At 41.2% G+C, this 21619-nt stretch overlaps 1 protein-coding gene across 1 annotated transcript in view; it reads left to right on the top strand.

Annotated features, from left to right (window-relative positions):
- Positions 1–21619, top strand: part of npr1a (natriuretic peptide receptor 1a) — a 119352-nt gene that overhangs the window by 25948 nt on the left and 71785 nt on the right. Inside the window, exons 3-4 of the mRNA XM_067411760.1 lie at positions 4211–4398; positions 13106–13219. Coding sequence (XP_067267861.1) covers positions 4211–4398; positions 13106–13219 — 302 coding nt within the window. The remainder of the gene's footprint in view (positions 1–4210; positions 4399–13105; positions 13220–21619) is intronic.

Here is a 21619-nt window from a genome sequence, read left to right as displayed (position 1 = left end):
GCATGGAATACACATCCCACAGTGCAATGCAGTAAACTTCTTTTCCCAAATTCCCAAAAGTATTTTCCACTCTTTATTTGGTGAAAAGTTAAAATATTTTACATAAAATTTAAACATTTCTCAATGATCTGTCTGTCTGTCTGTCTATCTGGATGGATGGATGGATGGATGGATGGATGGATGGATGGATGGATGGAAGGAAGGAAAGAAAGAAAGAAAGAAAGAAAGAAAGAAAGAAAGAAAGAAAGAAAGAAAGAAAGAAAGAAAGAAAGAAAGAAAGAAAGAAAGAAAGAAACAAAGAAACAAAGAAAGAAAGAGAGACAGACAAACAGAAAAACACAATATGCACATTTTCCAGTGCAGTAATATTCCAGTCGGAACATGTCAGTCTTTGTCTCACATATCAGAGTTTTTTTCTTTTTTTTAAAGGTACTGTTGTAATTAACATCTCACCTCAATTCCTCATTAAGCACACCATTAGGAGTAAGTCTGTGGGTAATTGCCGTGGCGATCTGACCCCTCTTTGGCATTTAGGAGTGTGAAGAACATAACTCCCAGTCCCCCATGCTTCATATGCCTGATGTATGCTGAACTTCAACAACTGAGACAGACTCAAATGTTACTGGCCATCCTGTACCTCTTGCACTGCAGTATACACCTTAAAATATTTTGTGAAAAGGTAAATAAAAGCAAAAATTCAGAGTTAACTTCAATTACTTTCTCATGTCTCAGAATAAGATGCAGAGACAACTGTATGGTTATTTGGAACACTCAAAGCACTTGTTTGTCTAAAAATCCTGAACAAATCTGGTTCAATTAATGGTGTGAGTTTGGGGCGGGACTGTCTGTTTGGGTGGCCAATAGTAGATAGGGGGTAAACAATCCTCTCATTTACTTACAAATACTTTTTAAAATGCAGATTATTAACTGCATTAAACATTGGAACATGTAGTTCTTGGTAAAATTATTGTGACAGATGTTCATTGCACAACATGATTTACCCTAGTACATGTTCTTGAATCAACATCTTTTGTTGGTCCTGAACTATTTTCATACATTCATAGCCCTAACCTTATTGCTGAAGCAGAGGGAAATGATAGGCTGATATGAATGTTGTAAAAAACCCCAAGCTTAATGCAGCCTGCAAATCCTCCTGGGAAGCTCCTACTTAGCAGTTGAGAAGTTGTCATTTTGAAGTAATGTAGTGATTTTGTTTGAGAGGAAAAAAAAGAAAAACAAACGTGTTGGGCAATTTCATGTCTTTCTCTGTTTTTCACTTGCTGACAAAGAACAGGCTTTTTTAGTGCTTGTGCAACATAATGACGAGCAAATTTGTACATCCAGAAATTCATGAAAATGTATTTTTAAAATGTTACAAAAAATGACACTCCCAACCATGCATAGATGATGCATACATGATACGTAAGTTATGAGTTTTGTGTCCTTTTAGGCAAACCGATAACACTGCATCTTGATACAGCATCTTGATAGTTAATAAACTATTTTAAAGGTGCCCTAGAACTTTTTTTAAAAAGATGTAATATAAGTCTAAGGTGTCCCCTGAATGTGTCTGTGAAGTTTCAGCTCAAAATACCCCATAGATTTTTTTTAATTCAATTTTTTTAACTGCCTATTTTGGGGCATCATTGGAGCCGATTCAGGGCTACTGGCCCTTTAATTCTTCTGCTCCACGCCCACGGAGCTCGCACTTGCCTTAAACAGTGCATAAACAAAGTTTACACAGCTAATATAACCCTCAAATGGATCTTTACAAAGTGTTCGTCATGCATGCGGCATGCATGCGTCGGATTATGTGAGTATTGTATACTGTTATATTGTTTACATTGATTCTGAATGAATTTGAGGCTATGCTCCGTGGCTAACGGCTAATGCTACACTGTTGGAGAGATTTATAAAGAATGAAGTTGTGTTTATGAATTATACATACTGCAAGTGTTTAAAAATGAAAATAGCGACGGCTCTTGTCTCCGTGAATACAGTAAAAAACGTTTGTAACTTTAACCACATTTAACAGTACATTAGCAACATGCTAACGAAACATTTAGAAAGACAATTTACAAATATCACTAAAAATATCATGATATCATGGATCATGTCAATTATTATTGCTCCATCTGCCATTTTTCGCTGTTGTTCTTGCTTGCTTACCTAGTCTGTTGATTCACCTGTGCAGATCCAGACGTTAATACTGGCTGCCCTTGTCTAATGCCTTTCATAATGTTGGGAACATGGGCTGGCATATGCAAATATTGGGGCGTACACCCCGACTGTTACGTAACAGTCGGTGTTATGTTGAGATTTGCCTGTTCTTCGGAGGTCTTTTAAACAAATGAGATTTACATAAGAAGGAGGAAACAATGGAGTTTGAGACTCACTGTATGTCATTTCCATGTACTGAACTCTTGTTTTTTGACTATGCCAAGATAAATTAATTTTTTTATTCGAGGGCACCTTTAATAGGAAAAGAATAAAACTGACTGGATGAAAGTTGAATATAAAATTTGTGCACCCTTTACTCCCATTGAAGTATTCTCAGTCTACTTTTGATACTACAAATCCTGTTCTTATTCATAGTAGAGATGTTTGGGTTAGAATGCATAAAATATTCAAATTATCTCACCATTTACAGAAATACTCTTCGTTATGGCACATTGTATGTATATTGTCTAAAGTTGGCCCCATGGTTGACAATCCAATCTCAAGTTATTTAAAAAAAAAACACAAGAATTTCATAAATCTTCACATTTATATAAAATCGTAAACTCCTTTAGGAGTAGTGACTTGAGAAATTTAAGGACCATTTGGCAGAGAGATATTGAAGAAATTGACTCAGAAAAATGGTCCAGCATTTTGGCGGGGTGTGGTAAATATATAAAAGAAGTAAGGGGGAAGTTCACTCAATATAAGATTCTTCATAGATACTACCACACTCCAGTAAGACTTTATAGGATGAAATTGATAAAGGACAATTTGTGTTGGAAGTGCCAGTTGGAAACGGGTACCTTTTTTACATTGTATTTGGGAGTGTAGCCTAGTTAAACCATTCTGGAAACAAGTTATAGATGTCGTAAGTTGCTGGTATGGCTCCACAATATCTTTAACACCTCAACTGTGTTTACTGTGTGACACGTCTCAATTACCAAATGTTTCTAAGTGTGTACTTTCTGTTATAATGGTATGTATTACAGTGGCTAGTAGGATTATACTGAGACACTGGAAGACAGTGAAAGCCCCAGTGAAAGCCCCTTAATAGAGTAAATGGTGTCAAAGAGGATGGGCTGTCTCCGTGGGAAGAGTTCTGGACATATATTGGTGAAATGTCTTGTGTTGTACTTTCTTTAATGTTCCAACTGTGCCTGTAGAAATCTGGAACCCTGTATTATTACTATTATTATTGCAATGTTGTACTTTTGTTACCCTTTCACCTTCCAAAAGCAATAAAAACTTAATAAATATATATATATATAATATTTTTTTTTTTTTTTTAATGAACTAGTAATATATAAAAACAAAATTAATTAGTTATCATTTAGTTAAAGGTGAAAATAAATTTCAGTGATATATAAAAATGATTGAAAACATTATTATATATATATTATATATAATGATTGGAATTAATAAACATACACGTTTAATCAATTCTTAACCTACAACTCTGAGGTTTATAAAGCATTTTTGAATCTTGATGAGATTTTTTGGGAAGTTCCAATTTACATGTACATTTCTCTGAATTTACAGTATTGAATCTTTGTCATGCAGCCATTGCATAAATTTATCCTGAAAACTTTGTCTGTTCTTCATCAACAAAATTCATAAAACCTCAATTATACATTCGGTTTTCTTAAAACTAACTAATAATCAATTACCTTCTGCAGTGATTCAACATTCCCTTAACAAGTGTAATAAATCTCACATTGTACAGCTAGGGAAACACTAGATCCTCTTGTGCTTTACTTCCATTTTAGCTCTTGTAGTGAGCTTCAGATCGTCAGCTGTTCATGACCTCAACCCTAATTGCAAATTAAAGTGTCAGATTTTCAGGCGCTTTTGCATTTGCAGTACAAACCAAAGCTCATTTGCCACACAAGCACATTCCATTCTAGTAATAATTAGAATTGAATCTCATTAAGTCTGAACATTTTTTTTTTCCTCCACAAGATAATTGAGTTTTTCTATCTTGTGTTTGCAGTGGTTTATGTCTGCTGCAAGTGGGAGATATTTCGCAAGCTGATGGTGGAGTTCTGGAGGCGGGGTTTTCCTCAGGAGGAGTACGCCTTCTTCTTCATCGATCTGTTTGGACACAGTGTGCAGAGCCACCCTGCTAAACCATGGGCACGTGGAGATGCTGATGACAATGCAGCCAAGGAGGCATTTAAAGTGAGTTTGACTTAAAGGTTTAGTCCACTTTTAAATAAAATTTTCCTGATAATTTACTCACCCCCATGTCATCCAAGATGTTCATGTCTTTCTTTCGTCAGTCGAAAAGAAATTAAGGTTTTTGATGAAAACATTCCAGGGTTATTCTCCTGATAGTGGACTTCAATGGCCTCCAGACGGTTGAAGGTCAAAGTTACAGTTTCAGTGCAGCTTCAAAGGGCTTTAAATGATACCAGACAAGGAATAAGGTCTTATCTAGCGAAACGATCTGTAGTTTTCGGAAAAAATACAACTGTATATGCTTTGTAAAAACAAATTATCGTCTTGCACGTGCTTCCGCTTTCCGCATTCTTCAAAAATCTAACGCAGTATGTCCTACGCTTTCCCTGTTCTACTTACGGAAAAAAAAAACGAAACTGGCGCCGCGTTCGTTCCGTAAGTTGAATGTTTTGACGTAATTTCCACTGTAACGGGAAGACAGGGAGGGACATATCAAGAAGCTCCTTTCCTTTTTAAAAATAGCCAATAGTGTTTTGTTTATGTCACAGCTCATCGAGAGCCACTGACCTCGACAAAGTCACATTTGATAGCTTATGACAGCCACAGTCTAATAGATTCTTCTTTTAGATTTAATATGAAACTGTTGCTAAAGTAAAACATGTTAAGAATGTCTACTTTGAAAGTGTTTGATATATGTCGTGGTGTTATCTCTTCTACTCGTCAGTTCTGTTTCTAATGACACATCTGTCTAACCGTTTCTCCTCCTAATCTCCTATATATCGTTTTAAAATACAGCATTCTGTGCAGAATTCAAATGGGTTTAATATGCTTTGTGGTCTGCGCTGACTTATGAATATGATCTGCTCTGGACTATGCGTGCTACGGTGGTTCGCGTGACACTAACACAAAACCAGACTTCATTCACCAAAATATGTACCATTCACCATATAGAACTGTGAATGTGATTTATAGTGTAGTGAAGTATAGCGGGTCCCTTCAGTTTCTAGAGAGCATTTGATTGGATAGAAAATCTGAGGAGAAGCTGAAGTGCAGGGTAATGTCATCACAATCGTTGATCCATATTGGCAGAAGTGAGAGACTAAGTTTTGAATGCTTATATCTTCTAAATGCTAATTTTGTCATTGTTTTGAAGCACACTAGCTTGTTGATAACCTTTAAAATTCATACTAAAAGCCAAAAAACTTAAATTTTGATATCATGGAGAGTCTGGGGACTTTAAGGACCCAGAGAGAGGGGCCTGGATAAATGTCAGATGTGGTCCCATTACAAATAAAAAATTTATTTTATTATTATTTTTTAAGATATGTATTTTACATACATTTTCATCTAATTGAAAAATGAGAAAAATATATGGAAATGAATAGACATACACACACACATATATATATATATATATATATATGTCAAACCATGAAAAGATTTCAAAAGGAGGATCTCCACAGATTTCAAAAGGGAAATGCATAGGCATATTCACTGTGAACCCATATTTGTGCAGGTCTTTGTTGATGTATGATTAGCAGCCAGCTGCAGCTGTGTTTCCTCTTTTCAGATAGGATCAGACAGAAATGCACACACTGAGGAATGTGCTGTGTTTGGCTCAAAGTCGCAGAGAACATGACTGGATATTTGAAATATGCGGAAATACGACAGCTCTGGAGGTGCTAGTGAAGGTTGTCGCATGGCTTCATGTCTTCTTGTGACTCACTGCCAACCGTCACCCCCTACTGTGCCAGAAAATGAACTTTCTAAATGTTTATTTAGCCTGAAACGAGACCATTTCGCATATTTTTCTGAATCCTTTATTAACATATTTTTGGAGCAGTTTGAGTTAATGTCACTGATGGGATCTGGTGAAAATGTGTGCATGGTTCTATAAAAAGCTTATTTTAAAATGCAGAGATGATTACATAAAATCTGATATTTATGAAAATGAAGGTTTAATAGGATCTCAGCGCTTCGCTTGATTCAGTGCCAATTTAGTCAGTTTCAGGAAGGCACATATAAAATTATTTTTGATTTTCGACTTGCTCATCTTGAATCACTTGATAAGTGTCAGTGGAAATATATGGAATATTAAACAAGTATCAAACAAGTTCAGCATGTAACTTATTCCACAAAATTTGTGCTACAGGCATGAATGATACTTCAATTCATGCAGCTTAATAAAGAGTGGTTTTTACTTTTATCTGCAACCAAACTAAAGATTTTCATCTGGTGGGCGATATGTGAGAAAAATCCTGAAAAATTGATCTGCTCCAAAACTGGCTTTAAACTGAATAGGAATGTGTTGTGTTTGACAGAACTCAATGTTTTGTTTTGTTTTTTTCACTCTAAGGAACTGCATTATAATGAGTTCTCACACAGAATCTATTTACATTCGTTGGCATTAACTAACAGCTGTGGTGAGCTGACATTTACTTATCCGCAGACAGGAATCATTTCATTAGGCTCATGATACAGCTAACAGTTGGTACGAAAATGATTTCATCAACTGTTTATATCAGAGGTGACTGTCCTGTTTGGACATTTATGTAATAAAAGTTAAATACTGCAGTGCAAAGAAAAACATGCTCATCAAGCAGTTGGTCAAAGCCATGACAAAGTGTTAAAGCTTAATTTTGTCATCTCCACAGACCAACACTATAGTCTGTTGAGACTCACACTAGCTATTAAGTCACAATGTGAAAATTCTTATTTTTTATGGAATATTGCAGTTTATTATAAATGATTTATCCTTTATCTTATTTGAGAAGCCGTTTCACTTGGATATACAACGCAATGCTGAAGAAAATATGGTCGTATGATATGACTTTAATGTAAAAAAAAATATATATATATATATATATATATATATATATATATGAGACCTGTCTAACAAACTAGACTGACTAGACTAGTGTTTGCAACCCTCTATAGCTTATGTACCCCCACAGCTTCATTAATAAGTCTTAAAGGGGACCTATTATACAAAATTCACTTTTGCATGGTGTTTGGACATAAATGTGTGTTGGCACAACCACCCTATAATGATAAAAATCCAACCACTTCTTTTTTTTTAATCCCCATAAATCATAAGCAGTGTCTCAGAACAAGCCGTTTCCTGATCCCTGGCAGTGTGACGTCACATTAGCCACAGGCCCCGCCCACGGATGTTGACAGACAATGCCGTTTTAACATAGAACCACCCTGAGCGTGTTCACAGCAAGTATTACAAAGTCCGCCATTGCTGCACTGACGAAAATGTCTCCCAAGCGTTTTAGGAGCTCTGTAGCTGGATGGATTAATCCACATAGCTCTCTCCATTTATTCCCTAAATCTGAGCCGCTGAAGACTAGGTGGATTCTTTTTGTTTTCGAAGAAAATGCTTCCTCAACTCTACCGAAATTTGTTTATGTCTGTGCGAATCATTTCACACCGGACATCTTTGTGAACGAATGTCAATACAAAGGGACAATACAAAACTTACAGCCTCCAGAGTGATACTGGATATGGCAGAGCACTTTATTACAGTTCATCGAAGTTGATTTACGGATATAAAGTGTACTAGTTTATTAAGCATCATCCGAAAAGGCATAAGGTCTTTATATATTTGACACTGGATACAGTATACAGCTGTGCATTTTAGTGTCTGACATGCTGCACGTACTTGAGTGTGTCAACAAGAGGACAAATGGTAAATGAAAGCATATTCATGCTTTCAGGGGATAGTTCACCCAAAAATGAAATTTATCTCGTGATTAACTAACCCTTAAGCCATCCTAGGTGTATATGACTATCTTCTTTCAGACGAACGCAATCAGAGATATATTTAAAAATATCCTTAGTCCTCCAAGTTTTATAATGGTTGTGAATGGCTGGTCAAAAAAATGCATCCATCCATTTAAAAAAAATGAATCCATACGACTCCAGGGGATTAATAAAGGCCTTCTGAAGCGAATTGATGAATTTGTGTAAAACAGAGATCCTTATTTAAAACTTTATAAATTCAAATATCTAGCTTCCAGCAGACACATACACATACTTCACACGGCGATTTGGGCGGAAGAGCAACCTCTGACCCCACGCAATGATGAACGCAGAGGTGCAGAGGAGAGAGCAAAACAAAATACCGGGCATGAATTAAGAGAAATGTCAGAGGATTTTGATATAAGAGAAGAGGAGCTTGAGTTTGTTGCAAAGCCCTATTTGTTTGAACCTTGAGAAGCGTCTAAGCTTATGCTACTCCTACATCCTGTGTCATACATCGCGTCTCGGGTTACTCATTTGGCACAAAAATCGACTTGCGCATTCTGCGTACTGCCATCCGCTGGAAGCTCCTTATTTTACTTTATAAAGTTTTAAAGAAGGATATTTGTTTTACACAAACACATCGATTCGCTTCAGAAGGCCTTTGTTAACCCCCTGGAGTCGTATGGATTATTTTATTATTATTATTTTTTTATGGATGCATTTTTTGTCTTCAAAATTTGACCAGCCATTCACAACCATTATAAACGTTGGAGGACTAAGGATATTTTTAAATATATCTCCGATTGTTTTCGTCTGAAAGAATATACACCTAGGAGGGTGAGTAAATTATGGGATAATTTTCATTTTGGGATGAACTATCTGTAACACAGTTCGTAAATGTGGGAAGAAGGAGGCGGGAACCGGCGAACGTTCAACAAAAGTTTAATTCAAAATAAACAAAGAACAAAACGAAAGTAATGCCGGCTGACCCTCGCGGACATCTGCCGGCCACACAAACATAATAAAACATAAAATAAAGTCGTCACATACCCCCCATCGCCCCTCGCAGGCAGGGGGATACTCCCGAGACTGCGCTCTACTCCCCCCCCGGGGCCTGTCTCGGCTGCCGCAGCACCTGGGGGTAAGGACAGACGAGACGAGAGAAAGGAGACGGAAGCAAGGGGAGTGACAGAATGAGAGAGGGGAGAGGGGAAAAAGAGGGGAAAAAAAATTATTGGTCCGGTTCCCAGACACAATGCCGCTCGGTCCTCAGCCTGCCGAGAGGCTTTTCCTCGCGGTGCCACATGCGATGGCACTGGACGCTTGGTGGACGGCCCGATCCTCGACCGCCTCCTGGCGGCCGGCAATGGCTCCTCCGGCTGAGGGCAGCCGGCAGGGAGTCCCCCGTCCCCCGTCCCCTGCGACTCCCCTTCATGGCGGACGGCAGCAGGCTCCGGCCCATGGCGGACGGCGGCGACTCCTCCGCTCCCTCCTGGACGGCAGCCACCCCACCTCGTCCCAGGAGCACGGCATCCGGGTCTCCGTCCCACCTTTCACCAGGCTCCAGTACCACCGTCTCGGGCAGACTCCCGCGCTGCCCGAACTCCGCAGCACCGCGATCCCCCTCAGCAGCGAGGGCTCTCCGACAGCATGTCCCTCCTTCCTCCCGGGTTTCAGCACCAATGTAACACAGTTCGTAAATGTGGGAAGAAGGAGGCGGGAACCGGTGAACGTTCAACAAAAGTTTAATTCAAAATAAACAAAGAACAAAACGAAAGTACCCTCGTGGACGTCTGCCGGCCACACAAACATAGTAAAACATAAAATAAAGTCCAGGCCTGGTCCTCTCTCGTCCTTCACTGACGTCGCTCCTCCTTTTATGCCTCCGGAGCTCCTCCGTGAGAGACCCGAGGCCGGCGCGCCTCGCAGGTGATGCTCATTATCACTCGCGTCACCTACCTCGTGCCGTTCCCTCACGGCTCTCGCCCGCCCTGCTCGTCACACTATCCCTTTAAATAACAGCTCATTTGCTCATTTCTGTAGAGTTTACCAACGTTCTTCAAAACATAATTGTTTGTGTTCCACTGAAGTAAGAAAGTCATAAAGGTTTGGAAATTTTAATGTAATGATTTACGATGATGATTTATCTCTTTGTGACATGGTGCTCCATCATACTCAAAAATGCATGGATCATCACCAAATTGCTCCTGGATCATTGGGAGAAGTTGCTCTTGCAAGATGTTTTGGTACCATTCTTTATTCCTGCTTTTGTTTTTGGGCAGAATGGTGAGATAGCCCACTCCTTTGAAAAGCAACCCCACACATGGATGGTCTCAAGTGCTTCACTGTTGGCACAACACACTGGACTCATGGTAGCATTCACCTATTCTTCTTTGGAAAATCGATTTTCCAGATGTCCCAAACAGTCGGAAGAGGGCTTCATCAGAGAAAATAACTTTGCACCAGTCTTCTGCTGCCCAGTCCTTGCTATTTCAGTACTTGCTGCTGAATTTCAGTCCGTCCTTGATGTGTTTCTTGGAAAGAAGTGGCTTCTTCGATTTCCCTCTTGACACCAGGCCGTTGTCCAAAAGTCTTGGTCACACTGTGTGTGCAGATGCACTCACACCCACCTGCTGCCAATACTGAGCAAGCTCTGCACTGGTGGTGACACAATTCCATAGCTAACTCCTCAGGAGGAGATGGTCCTGTTGCTTGCTGAACACTCTGGGATGTCCTGAAGCCTTCTTTACTGCAGTTGAACCTTTCTCTTTGAAGTTCTTGATGATCCGGTAAATGGTTCTTTTAGGTACAATATTCTTTGCAGCAATTTCCTTGCATGTGGTGCCATTTTGATGCAAAGCGATGATGGCTGCACATCTTTATTTGGAGGTAACCATTGCTAAAACAAGAACACAATGGTTGGAAGCACTTTTTCTCTCCTTTTATAGCAATCAGTCTGCTCTAATCCAATCAAAATTATAGAGTGGTGTTAACTGACTAGTATTTGTTCACACTTTCCCCTGTGCTGATGATATAATTAGTAAAATGATGGCCAAAAAAATTGGGTTTTTGTGATATAACTATTATACCCTGTAGATATTATGAGTGTTTTCCACGTCTCTATAATATTCTAATACCCAGGTATTAACATACCTCTTCACAACTAGCCACTGATTTAACATATTGTTTATGTGCATTACATGGTGAAGCACAAATTACATGCCAAAGATTAAGACTTGTGTTTGTTCAAATCCCAAAACCATTAATAATGAGCAATAGGAAGTGCCACTAAGCCAGGAATTTTTTTAAAGCTTTTAAAATGACATGACTGTAATGTTTTCTAGAATAGATTTGTATGTCTGTTTTGTCCTTCTGTGCTATTGAAAAGCCAGTAGAAACACTGTCTTTCAGACACACTCTGCTATCATATTCAGTTCCTATTATCCCTGTCCACTTCACATGAATCATAATCTGTTATACACAAAATCTGAGAATCCTTGGAGGACAGACACAATGTGAAATGTTGGGGTGGCTTTTTCTGAGTTTGAAGATTTGAGAATGCATCTATCTCAATTTTTAGACAACAGCATTTTCACTCAGAAAGTTTGTGGCATAGATGCAAAAGAAAATTGTTTATGTCATTAATTTTGTCACAACACATTTGGAATTCTGAAAATGGACATCAACAAATCACATGAAAACATTTTCTCAGAGGAGGTGACCATGAAAGAGCGAAAACAAAACACTACAGGCTTTGTGGAGGGAGCTGTTGTTCATTTGCAGCACTTTTTTTAATTTAAAAGCAGATTTCCAAACAGGCCAAAAGAAAAAGCACAATTCAGGATAAGTGCTTTTTAATATACATTACTATAACACTTTCAAATAATTGAATATTCATTAGTGGAGTTTGCTGTTTGCTGCCCAGTTTGTTGTGCTCTCCCCTGCACTGACAGAATTGGATTTGTTACGACCAGCTGGTCTCGGAGTTAACGAAGACCAGCTTTTTAAATTCTTTTGATTCATATAGAGACACTGAAACACATAAATCCGCTTACACATATCAATAAAGTCTAAAGAAAATAAAGAGATACTTTCGTTGCTTTCATGGTGGTTCTCTTTAACCCAATAAAGCCTACAGTATCATATTTGATATGCAAATCTAATATTTACATGATCGAAACTGAGCTGGAAAACCTGTTACAATCTACTATATGCCTTGTGTCATTTGATTTATAGTTTAGCCGATACTTTTTAAAATCATTAAAACTCATTAATAATTAAACTCATTAAAATGTATTATATGTATTTGATACAACAGGCTTTTAAGAAACTTTTATATGTTATATGTCTCTCAATCATCATTGCATTGCATATCATCTTACTAAGACATATTATTGGAGATACAGATTGACAACTGATATTTATAACCATTTAAAGTAAGCAGTCTGTTGTTATAAAGATCTCAATGATTTGTATTATAAGCTATCAAAATTGTATCTCATAATATTTGGCCTATATTTTGGTATCCATATTCCATATAGCTCCATATTCTCACTATCATACTATTGTATTCATAAAATCATGATTTCTCAATAATGATACTCAAAAAAGACATATGCAAACTTTTTTCAGTTTTTAAAAAAATATTTTGTCTAAAAGTTAAAAGGTTCCATTAAAAAAAAAAAGATATTTATGTCTATATTTCTATATTACTGGGCTAAGCAACACAAAAGAAGAGAAAATTATATAAATAAAATCAATTAGAACTTTGCAAACTCCACTGCTTCATGTGTCTGTCCTTGAGCTGATTTGTTGATTGGATTAGTTGAAAATGATTCAAATTTTCTGTTTAGCTATGACGCAAATGTGTGTATCCTTACTAGTGTGTGCGAGTGAGTGAGCACACTGGTGTATCTCTAAACAGCTTAAAATTTGTCTTTGTGTTCAATACCCACAGAGCGTGAAGATCCTGACCTACAGAGAGCCTCAGAACCCTGAGTACAAAGACTTTGTTTCCAGACTAAAGACAGATGCCATGGACATGTTTAACTTCAGCGTGGAAGATTCTCTGGTAAGAATTTTCGATGGCAACTGGTGCTTTTCAAGAGTAATGAAGCACACACTTTAAGAACATTGGTGACCTTTTTTATTAATATTATATTATCTGCAAGTACAGTTTTCAAAAAGGTGTAAAGGCAGAAATAAATATGTTAGGATAGATTGCAAATAACTGTGTATATTAATGCTGAGCACTTTTCATTCAACATCAGTGCATTTTCATTTTAAATGCTGGCTGTTAATAAACATCTGACTGAATATTAGAATATGGATATCTGCTATATGCATGAATACATGTACCACAACATGCTCATTTTACAAGCAAATATTAGCATTATTGTGATTAACATTGTGAGTTAATCAAAGCTTAATCAAAACACAACGCTCTAAAATTGTTATATAGAGAAAAGTCAAACAAAAGTTTATTTTTAGAATGGGATTATCTTAAGTATAATGCCCGCTCATATTGGTTGTAAGCAAAAGCATTTAAGAAACCAGATAACCAGATAAATGCAGTGAAGTCTTGTATTGATTGTAAACAGATTTTCTGAGAATCGTCCCTTGAGAGCCACAGGAATGCCATTTTTGTTCTGAAATTCATTCCTGATGAGTTTTTGAAACCACATGGTTCCCATGTTAAAGGAATGTCAATCTATTACACACATAAGACCCCAGTGACATTGAAGCTTATACAAGAATGAAAATGGTTTCTCCAAGACGTAGTACATTGTCACCTTGACTTTAATGGAGTACAGCTGCACACTAACTCTCAATTCACCTTTGGGATGTTTCTCATGAAGAATTACCCCAAGGTTTAGACAACAAGAATGAATTGCATTTTTTACTTGCATACGTTTTCCAAGTTGTTTAAGCATCCAATTCACTAAAGTAATTATGTAAATCAGATAAATGCACAGACTTACAAAATTAGTGTTGATGGCAATTTGCACAGGGCAGTTTTGAGTGCTAGGTTTGTGAATGATGCAGCAAACTACCACAATACTAAACCTGGATTTTACAGCACTCCACCACTGCAATCTAGACACCAGAATTTTTTCTGTAAATGACAAAAGTAGTGAGAGTGATAGCATGCGGTAGTTAAAAGCTTTATACATCCAGGCCAATAGGTGTCAGTATAGAGTCCAAAACCCTGGAAATGAGTGCACGAACCCGCAACCTCATGCCCAAATGTATCATGCCTCAACCCGCTACACTAACTGGCAGTATGCCTTCACTGGCCTTTGAAAGGGTCATTTATATTATCATAATATATTTGCCATAGTGTCTTCATTTACTCCACAACCAGTGTTGATTGCCCCGTCAGCCGCACCACATAATTGGTGTAAATCACTCATTTCTGTTACTGGATGACCTACTCAACAAAAGCGCAACATGCAAAACATATAATCAACAGCCAGTATGGCGGAGAAAAAAGACAGAAAGAAGAGAACCTCCAGCAGCTGAATTTCTGGGCTGAGGGGGTAGCGCCATCAAGTTTGTCTTGACAAAGTTGGACCAACAAGATCTAAAAACTGCTGAATTTGCTGCCATGGCAGGCAAATTTGTTATAGAATTGGAACTTCTGACATGGTAGCCAGGGAACTAAAGTTTTCACAAATTAAATAGTGCACATACACTAAATGGCTCCGCGGACAGCGCTGTCTTTGATTTAGCAAAACTATTCGCTGTATCGCTGCCAAAGTTTGACCAAAATCCCCACCACAATTTTTCCTAAGCCTTTACTGCCTAATGGTTTGCCAGCTGATGTATCTTTGGATAATATAATTAAAAATGTAACAATCTAAATGCTTTTTGCAACCCCTATGAGTCCATATTGTCAAGTCAAGTCAAATTTATTTGTATAGCGCTTTTCACAATACACATTCGCCTCATCCAAAATCAAATGCTTCACCACTATATAGTATGTGTGTAACACAGTTCGTATACGGGAAGAAGGAGGCCGGAACTGGCGAACGTTCAAACAATAATCTTTAATAAAATAAACAAAGAACAAAACGAAAGTAATGCTGGCAGACCTTCGTGGACGTCTGCCAGCCACACAAACATAATAAAACATAAAATAAAGTCCAGGCCTGGTCCTATCTCATCCTTCTCTGCCGTCGCTCCTACTTTTATGCTCCCGGAGCTCCTCCGTGAGAGACTCAAGGCCTGTGCACCTCCCAGGTGGGGCTCATTAACTCTCGCGCCACCGGCCTCGCGCCGTTCCCTAACGGCTTTCGCGCGTCCTGGTTGCCACATACCCCCATCGCCCCTCGCAGGCCGGGGGGTATTCCCGTGACTGCGCTTACTCCCCCCTGGGGCCTGTCTCGGCAGCCGCAGCACCTGGGGGTAAGGACAGACGAGATGAGAGAAAGGAGACGGAAGCAAGGGGAGCGACAAGACGAGAGAGGGGAGAGAGGAAAAAGAAAGAAAAAAAATCTGGGTCCGGTTCCCAGACACACTTCCAAGAGGCTCTCCCTCGCGGTGCCATGCGATGGCACTGGACGCTCAGTGGACAGCCCGATCCTCAACCGCCTCCTGGCGGCCGGCGATGGCTCCTCCGGTTGAGGGCAGCCAGCAGCGAGTACTCCGTCCCCTGCTCCTCCCCTTCATGGTGGACGGTAGCAGGCTCCGGCCCACGGCGGACGACGGCACTCCTTCGCTCCCTCCAGGAAGGCAGCCACCCCACCTCATCCCAGGAGCACGGCATCCGGGTCTCTGTCCCACCTTTCACAAGGCTCCAGTACCACCGCCTCGGGCAACCTCTCGCGGTCTTCACACTCCCGTGCTGCCCGAACTCTGCAGCATCGCGATCCCCCTCAGCAGCGAGGGCTCTCCGACAGCATGTCCCTCCTTCCTCCCGGGTTTCGGCACCAATGTAACACAGTTCATATACGGGAAGAAGGAGGAGGAAACCGGCGAACGTTCAAACAACAATCTTTAATAAAATAAACAAAGAACGAAACGATAGTAATGCCGGCAGTCCCAGCCACACAAACATAATAAAACATAAAGTCCAGGCCTGGTCCTCTCTAGTCCTTCACTGTCGTCGCTCCTCCTTTTATGCTCCCAGAGCTCCTCCGTGAGAGACTCTCGCGCCACCGGCCTTGCGCCATTTCCTCACGGCTCTCGCCCGCCCTGGTCGCCACAATGTGCAATATAGTACGCCAGTAGAGTAGTATGTCCAAATACATAGTATTCGAAAAACAGTAGGCGAAAAGTCTCCAGATAACATTCTACTTCAGACGAAATCCTGAAGTGCACATTCTATGGACACTTTTCTATCCCATGAGGCCATGGTAGAGGATTTATGAATGGAGGTGAAGTGACGTAACTGATGCTGGCAGGTCACATGATAATGACAACAGGGTGGATGTAATACTGTCACGATCACCATCTGTTCCTGTCACGTTCCTGCTCACTCCGGACTCCATTTCCCATAATCCTCCCTTGCCTATCACATGCACTCACTCCACCAATCACCTGTTGCCACATACAGTCTAGCACTCCACACTGATCACCACACCCAGCTGCACATCATTACCAGGACTATAAAGGACTTTCACACACACCACCTCACCGCGAAGTCTTGTTTACTGTTGTAGCAATTCCGCTACATTTATACCCTGTCTGTCTGTTGTTACTGTTCCTGCCTGCTACCCGTTATCGACCCATTGCTGCCTGTCCTGACCCTTGCTTTGTATACCGACCTGTGAGTGATATCTGCCAGTCCCGACCTCTGCCTGTACCTGGATTACGACTCTGCCTACCCTCTGCTGTACCTGTTTGTTCCTGATTTACCCTGCCTGTACGACCACGTACTACATTACGTTTATTACATTTAATAAAACGCTGCATTTGGATCCCCTGCCTGAGTCTCCATTCATTACAGAAGACTTCGCCATCCACGATCCAGCAGCTTCCACAAGCGTTTCCAGCCTCAGTATGGACCCAGCTATATGTCTCATCCACCTTCGTCAAGGTAATAGTTCCCTGGAGGACCACATTCAGAAGTTTCTGGATATTGCCCATTATGCAGACTGGCCTGACTGTGCTCTTATAGTCTTTTTTTGCAATGGCATAAATCAACCCCTTCAGAATAAACTGAGACAAGAGGGACCACGTTCCTCACTTACTTGTTTTTTGGATTATGCGTTACTGACTGTTGGCTCTCCGTTTACTGTGGGTGTCGCGGAGGATTCCGATACCACAGAGAATCATGTAATGGCTGCCGCTCAGGAGAGCACTCACAAAATGGCGGCCACTTCAACATCACATCACATCTTCACTGATCGCCCAGAGCCACGTCCTGTCTCCGTTGATCGCCCAGAGCCACGTCCTGTCTCCGCTGATCGCCCAGAGCCACGTCACGTTTCTGGATCCGTCCAAGGGCGCAGAGTATTACGTTCCAGTGTGGCTGATCTTCCACTGACTACAGTCCGTGCAGCTGGCATCCCCAAGTCCTCGCCGGCCACTTCGCTCTCAAACCAGTCGGCCGCTTCGCTCTCAAGCCCGGCGGTCGCTTCGCACTCAAGCCCGGCGGTCGCTACGCACACAGGCCCGGCGGTCGCTTCGCTCTCAAGCCAACTGGTCACATCGCACTCAAGTCAGCCGGCCGCTTCGCTCTCAAGCCCGGTGGCCGCTTCGCTCTCAACTTCATCTGTTTCAATGCTCTCAAGTTCGCCGGTTGCCATGGACTCAAGCGCTCTGGACGCGATGGACAAAATGGCTGCTTTGCCAGTGCCCACGGGCAAGATGGCCGCCCCTGCGGTGCTGAAGGTTGTCGGGGGCGTCCCAGCCACTGCGTCCGCTCCAGAGACCGCTCCAGCTGGTGAACCATCGCCTCACTCTCAGAGGAGGAGGAGGAGGAGGAAGAAGAAGACGTCCTCCTCAAGACACAGACGCCCTCCAAGAGGCTGCTGTGGGCCTGGAGACCAGTCCAGAGGTCTCTACTGCTCCGTCCAAGCGCCTTGCTCTGCCGGCGCCACCTGTGCTCTTTGCCCTGCTAGCGCCACCTGTGCTTCTCGCCCTGCCGGCGCCACCCGAGCTCCTCGCTCTGCCGGCGCCGCCCAACCACTTTGCTCTGTCGGCACCACCCAAGCACTTTGCCCAACCCGCTACGTACTCCGTTGTTTTCCCCAAGAACTTTTTGGGGGGGGGCAGTATACCTAGGGGTGGGGAGCTTGTGGGTGGGGAACTTGCCCGACCACTACTGGCATGGGCCTTTGAACTGTTATGGCCACCTTTGAACTGCAATTTATTATGGCCACTATTGGACTCTGACCCGCTGGGGTCATCTATGGACTCTGTCCCGCAGTGGCCGTCTGGACCACAAGACCTGCTGTGGTTGCCCGAACCACCTGATCTGCAGTGGCTGCCCAAGCCACCTAACCTGCCGTGGCTGCCGAAGCCATCTGACCTGCCGTGGTTGCCTGAACCACCTGACCTGCTGTGGCCGCACAAGCCACCTGACCTGCCGTGGCTGCCTGAACCACCATGGCTGCCCGTGGCACCTGACCCGCCATGGTGGCCGAGTCCCTGGAACCTGCATTGGGGACCCTGTTCATGTCTGCATACCAGTCCCCAATGCACCCACCCCCCCTCCCTAGCTGTTCCCTCTACGTCGCGAGGACGCGCCTTCCGGGAGGGGGGCGTTATGTCACGATCACCATCTGTTCCTGTCACGTTCCTGCTCACTCCGGACTCCATTTCCCATAATCCTCCCTTGCCTATCATATGCACTCACTCCACCAATCACCTGTTGCCACATACAATCTAGCACTCCACACTGATCACCACACCCAGCTGCACATCATTACCAGGACTATAAAGGACTTTCACACACACCACCTCACTGCGAAGTCTTGTTTACTGTTGTAGCAATTCCGAGCATTTATACCCTGTCTGTCTGTTGTTACTGTTCCTGCCTGCTACCCGTTATCGACCCATTGCTGCCTGTCCTGACCCTTGCTTTGTATACCGACCTGTGAGTGATATCTGCCAGTCCCGAACTCTGCCTGTACCTGGATTACGGCTCTGCCTACCCTATGCTGTACCTGTTTGTTCCTGATTTACCCTGCCTGTACGACCACGCTTACATTTAATAAAACGCTGCATTTGGATCCCCTGCCTGAGTCTCCATTCGTTACAGATACATCTGGATTAAATTCATCTTACACATTCATATGAAATAGAACTTACCTTTTTTTAAAGGTCGCGGAGTAAGTTCAAATTCAAATGTAGTACCTATTTAGACAGTACACAACTTTGGAGGCACCGGTAATTTCAAAGCACCTCCAAAATCTTGATGTTAATGTTTATAGTATCATAATATCTTCTTGCCTTATAGTTGCATTTAGCATATTAGACCTGGGCGATAATATTGTTTACATTTTACAACATTACAAGCAATAAAACAATTGACATTTGCTATATATCGCCCTATACGTGAGTGTACTGTATGTATGGGGATAAAGCTGGACATACTTATATATCCAACTTTATATAAAGAGCTGGGCAATAATATAGTTACATTTTGTGAAGAAATAAAAAACTACATATATTGCAAATGCCTAAGATGGACATATGGCAGTGTAGGAAAAAAACACTGATGTGTAACATTAGCATGCAAAACCAGTGTAATGAATTTGCCGCCCTTTTGTGTCTTAGTTTGTAGCAAAATATACTTTCACAGAAGATCTTATACATCTAACCATAACACAAGCCTCATTGGACGGGAGATTTCCAGGGGTTTGGGGGTAGAAAGGAAAATGGCCCCCTGAAATAGACTGAGATGGTTGTTCTTAGTCAGAGATGATTGAAGTTGTCATGCCTGCTTGTTTGTGCTCTAACATTAAATGTCACCCAGTACTCTCCAAGAAAAAACCTAGATGCATGTGTGCGGGATGAGTAACCTTTCACTGACAGTAGGGAAGTGGTAATTACCCTTAGCTGCAGGTCTCCTTGTGTGAGTCTGTCACCAGAGAGGAGTCTGTTAGCTTGAGATCAGCCCAGGGCTATTAAAGATGTGTGCCCTGTCTGAGACTCCTGCCCACCCGTCCTCTAAAGCTCAACTACAAGCTTTTGAGAGTTTTATACAACACACCTACTAATGACCTTCTAGTGGAATGGACAATGATTTGATCTTCTCAGTTTAAGCTAAGCTATAATAATGGAGGTTCCTGCCAGATCCATTTATTCTCTGTCAGCTGTGAGATGTTCTGCTTCCCTTGAACTCTTCGAAATAAGGGTTCTTTAAAGGTTCTTTCTAGCACCTTAGATTTGGAAAATAACTATTTTCTTTTAGGTGTTTAGGGCTCTTATATGTTATAGTTATAGTCTCTTATATGGTTCTTTGGAGATCTAAAACTCATGCGGGTTGCTACCATCTAACAAAAAGTTTAGCAGAAAGACCACACAGTTGTTTTCCAGACCAAACAGAAGCTGTCAGGTATGAATGTGCTGTAGTGACAAAGTTATCTGGATCTGGATGGTGTTTTTTATTATTGTTCTGCTGAAATTATTATTGTTTACTTGTGTTATATTTAACATATGTTTCTTTTACAGGCAAAATGAGCCAAAGAGATTTAACTCAAACTGAAAAGTCAAAAATTATTAAATGCTCATGAGAAGGATGCAATACTAATGCAATACTAGAAATTGCAAAGTTAAAGCATGACCAAGGGACAGCAAAATGCTCATTGGGTCAGCTGGGTCATACAAAAACAGGTGGAAAAGAAAAGACAAATGTTAACTGCAAAAGAATTAAGAATTAAGGTGAAGAATTAAGTGTGAAACCATCAGGAACCCTTTAGTCTTCAGTGCCACCATTTTCCAGAACTGCAACCTACCTGGAGTCTCCAGAAGTGTAAAGTGTCAGGATCTCAGAGAATCCTAAAAAATGAGATCTCTAAAGAATCCTAAAAAATGACCCGCTCTTAATAAGAATCCAACCTGGTCTCATGACGAAAACGTACCCATGGGCACGTTTTCGCGAGTCACGAAATACCTACCAGTGAGTACATATCGCTGCCGTTTCACTGCGAAATGTCTACTGAGCGGCGCTAAAAGAACGTTTTTATGACATTGCTTTTTAGACGAATCGCCACGGTTCTCGATTTGACATTTGCGCTCCTTTCCTTTTAAAATAACGTCCCACCGATGCTACGCCTAAACCTACCCGATGGTGTTAACAAAAGCAAACGTGACGTAAGAAGCGTCCGCGATCGTGTACTGTTTTTCAGCTCGTTCAGCCCCTTACTGCCAGATTTTGGAAGATAAATTCTTCAAAGAGTGGTACAAGAGGATGTGGTGCTGGTCCTTCAAGAGTCACTCTCAATCTGTCTATAAAGCGTATTTAAAAAATAAATAATAATAATAATAAAAAACAATATTCATGTATTTTTACTGAGGT

The sequence above is a fragment of the Chanodichthys erythropterus genome, chromosome 15 (genome assembly GCF_024489055.1).
Source record: "Chanodichthys erythropterus isolate Z2021 chromosome 15, ASM2448905v1, whole genome shotgun sequence".
NCBI classification, from domain to species: Eukaryota; Metazoa; Chordata; class Actinopteri; order Cypriniformes; family Xenocyprididae; genus Chanodichthys; species Chanodichthys erythropterus.
Note: the sequence above shows the minus strand (reverse complement) of the source record. Positions and strands in the feature narration are given on the sequence as shown.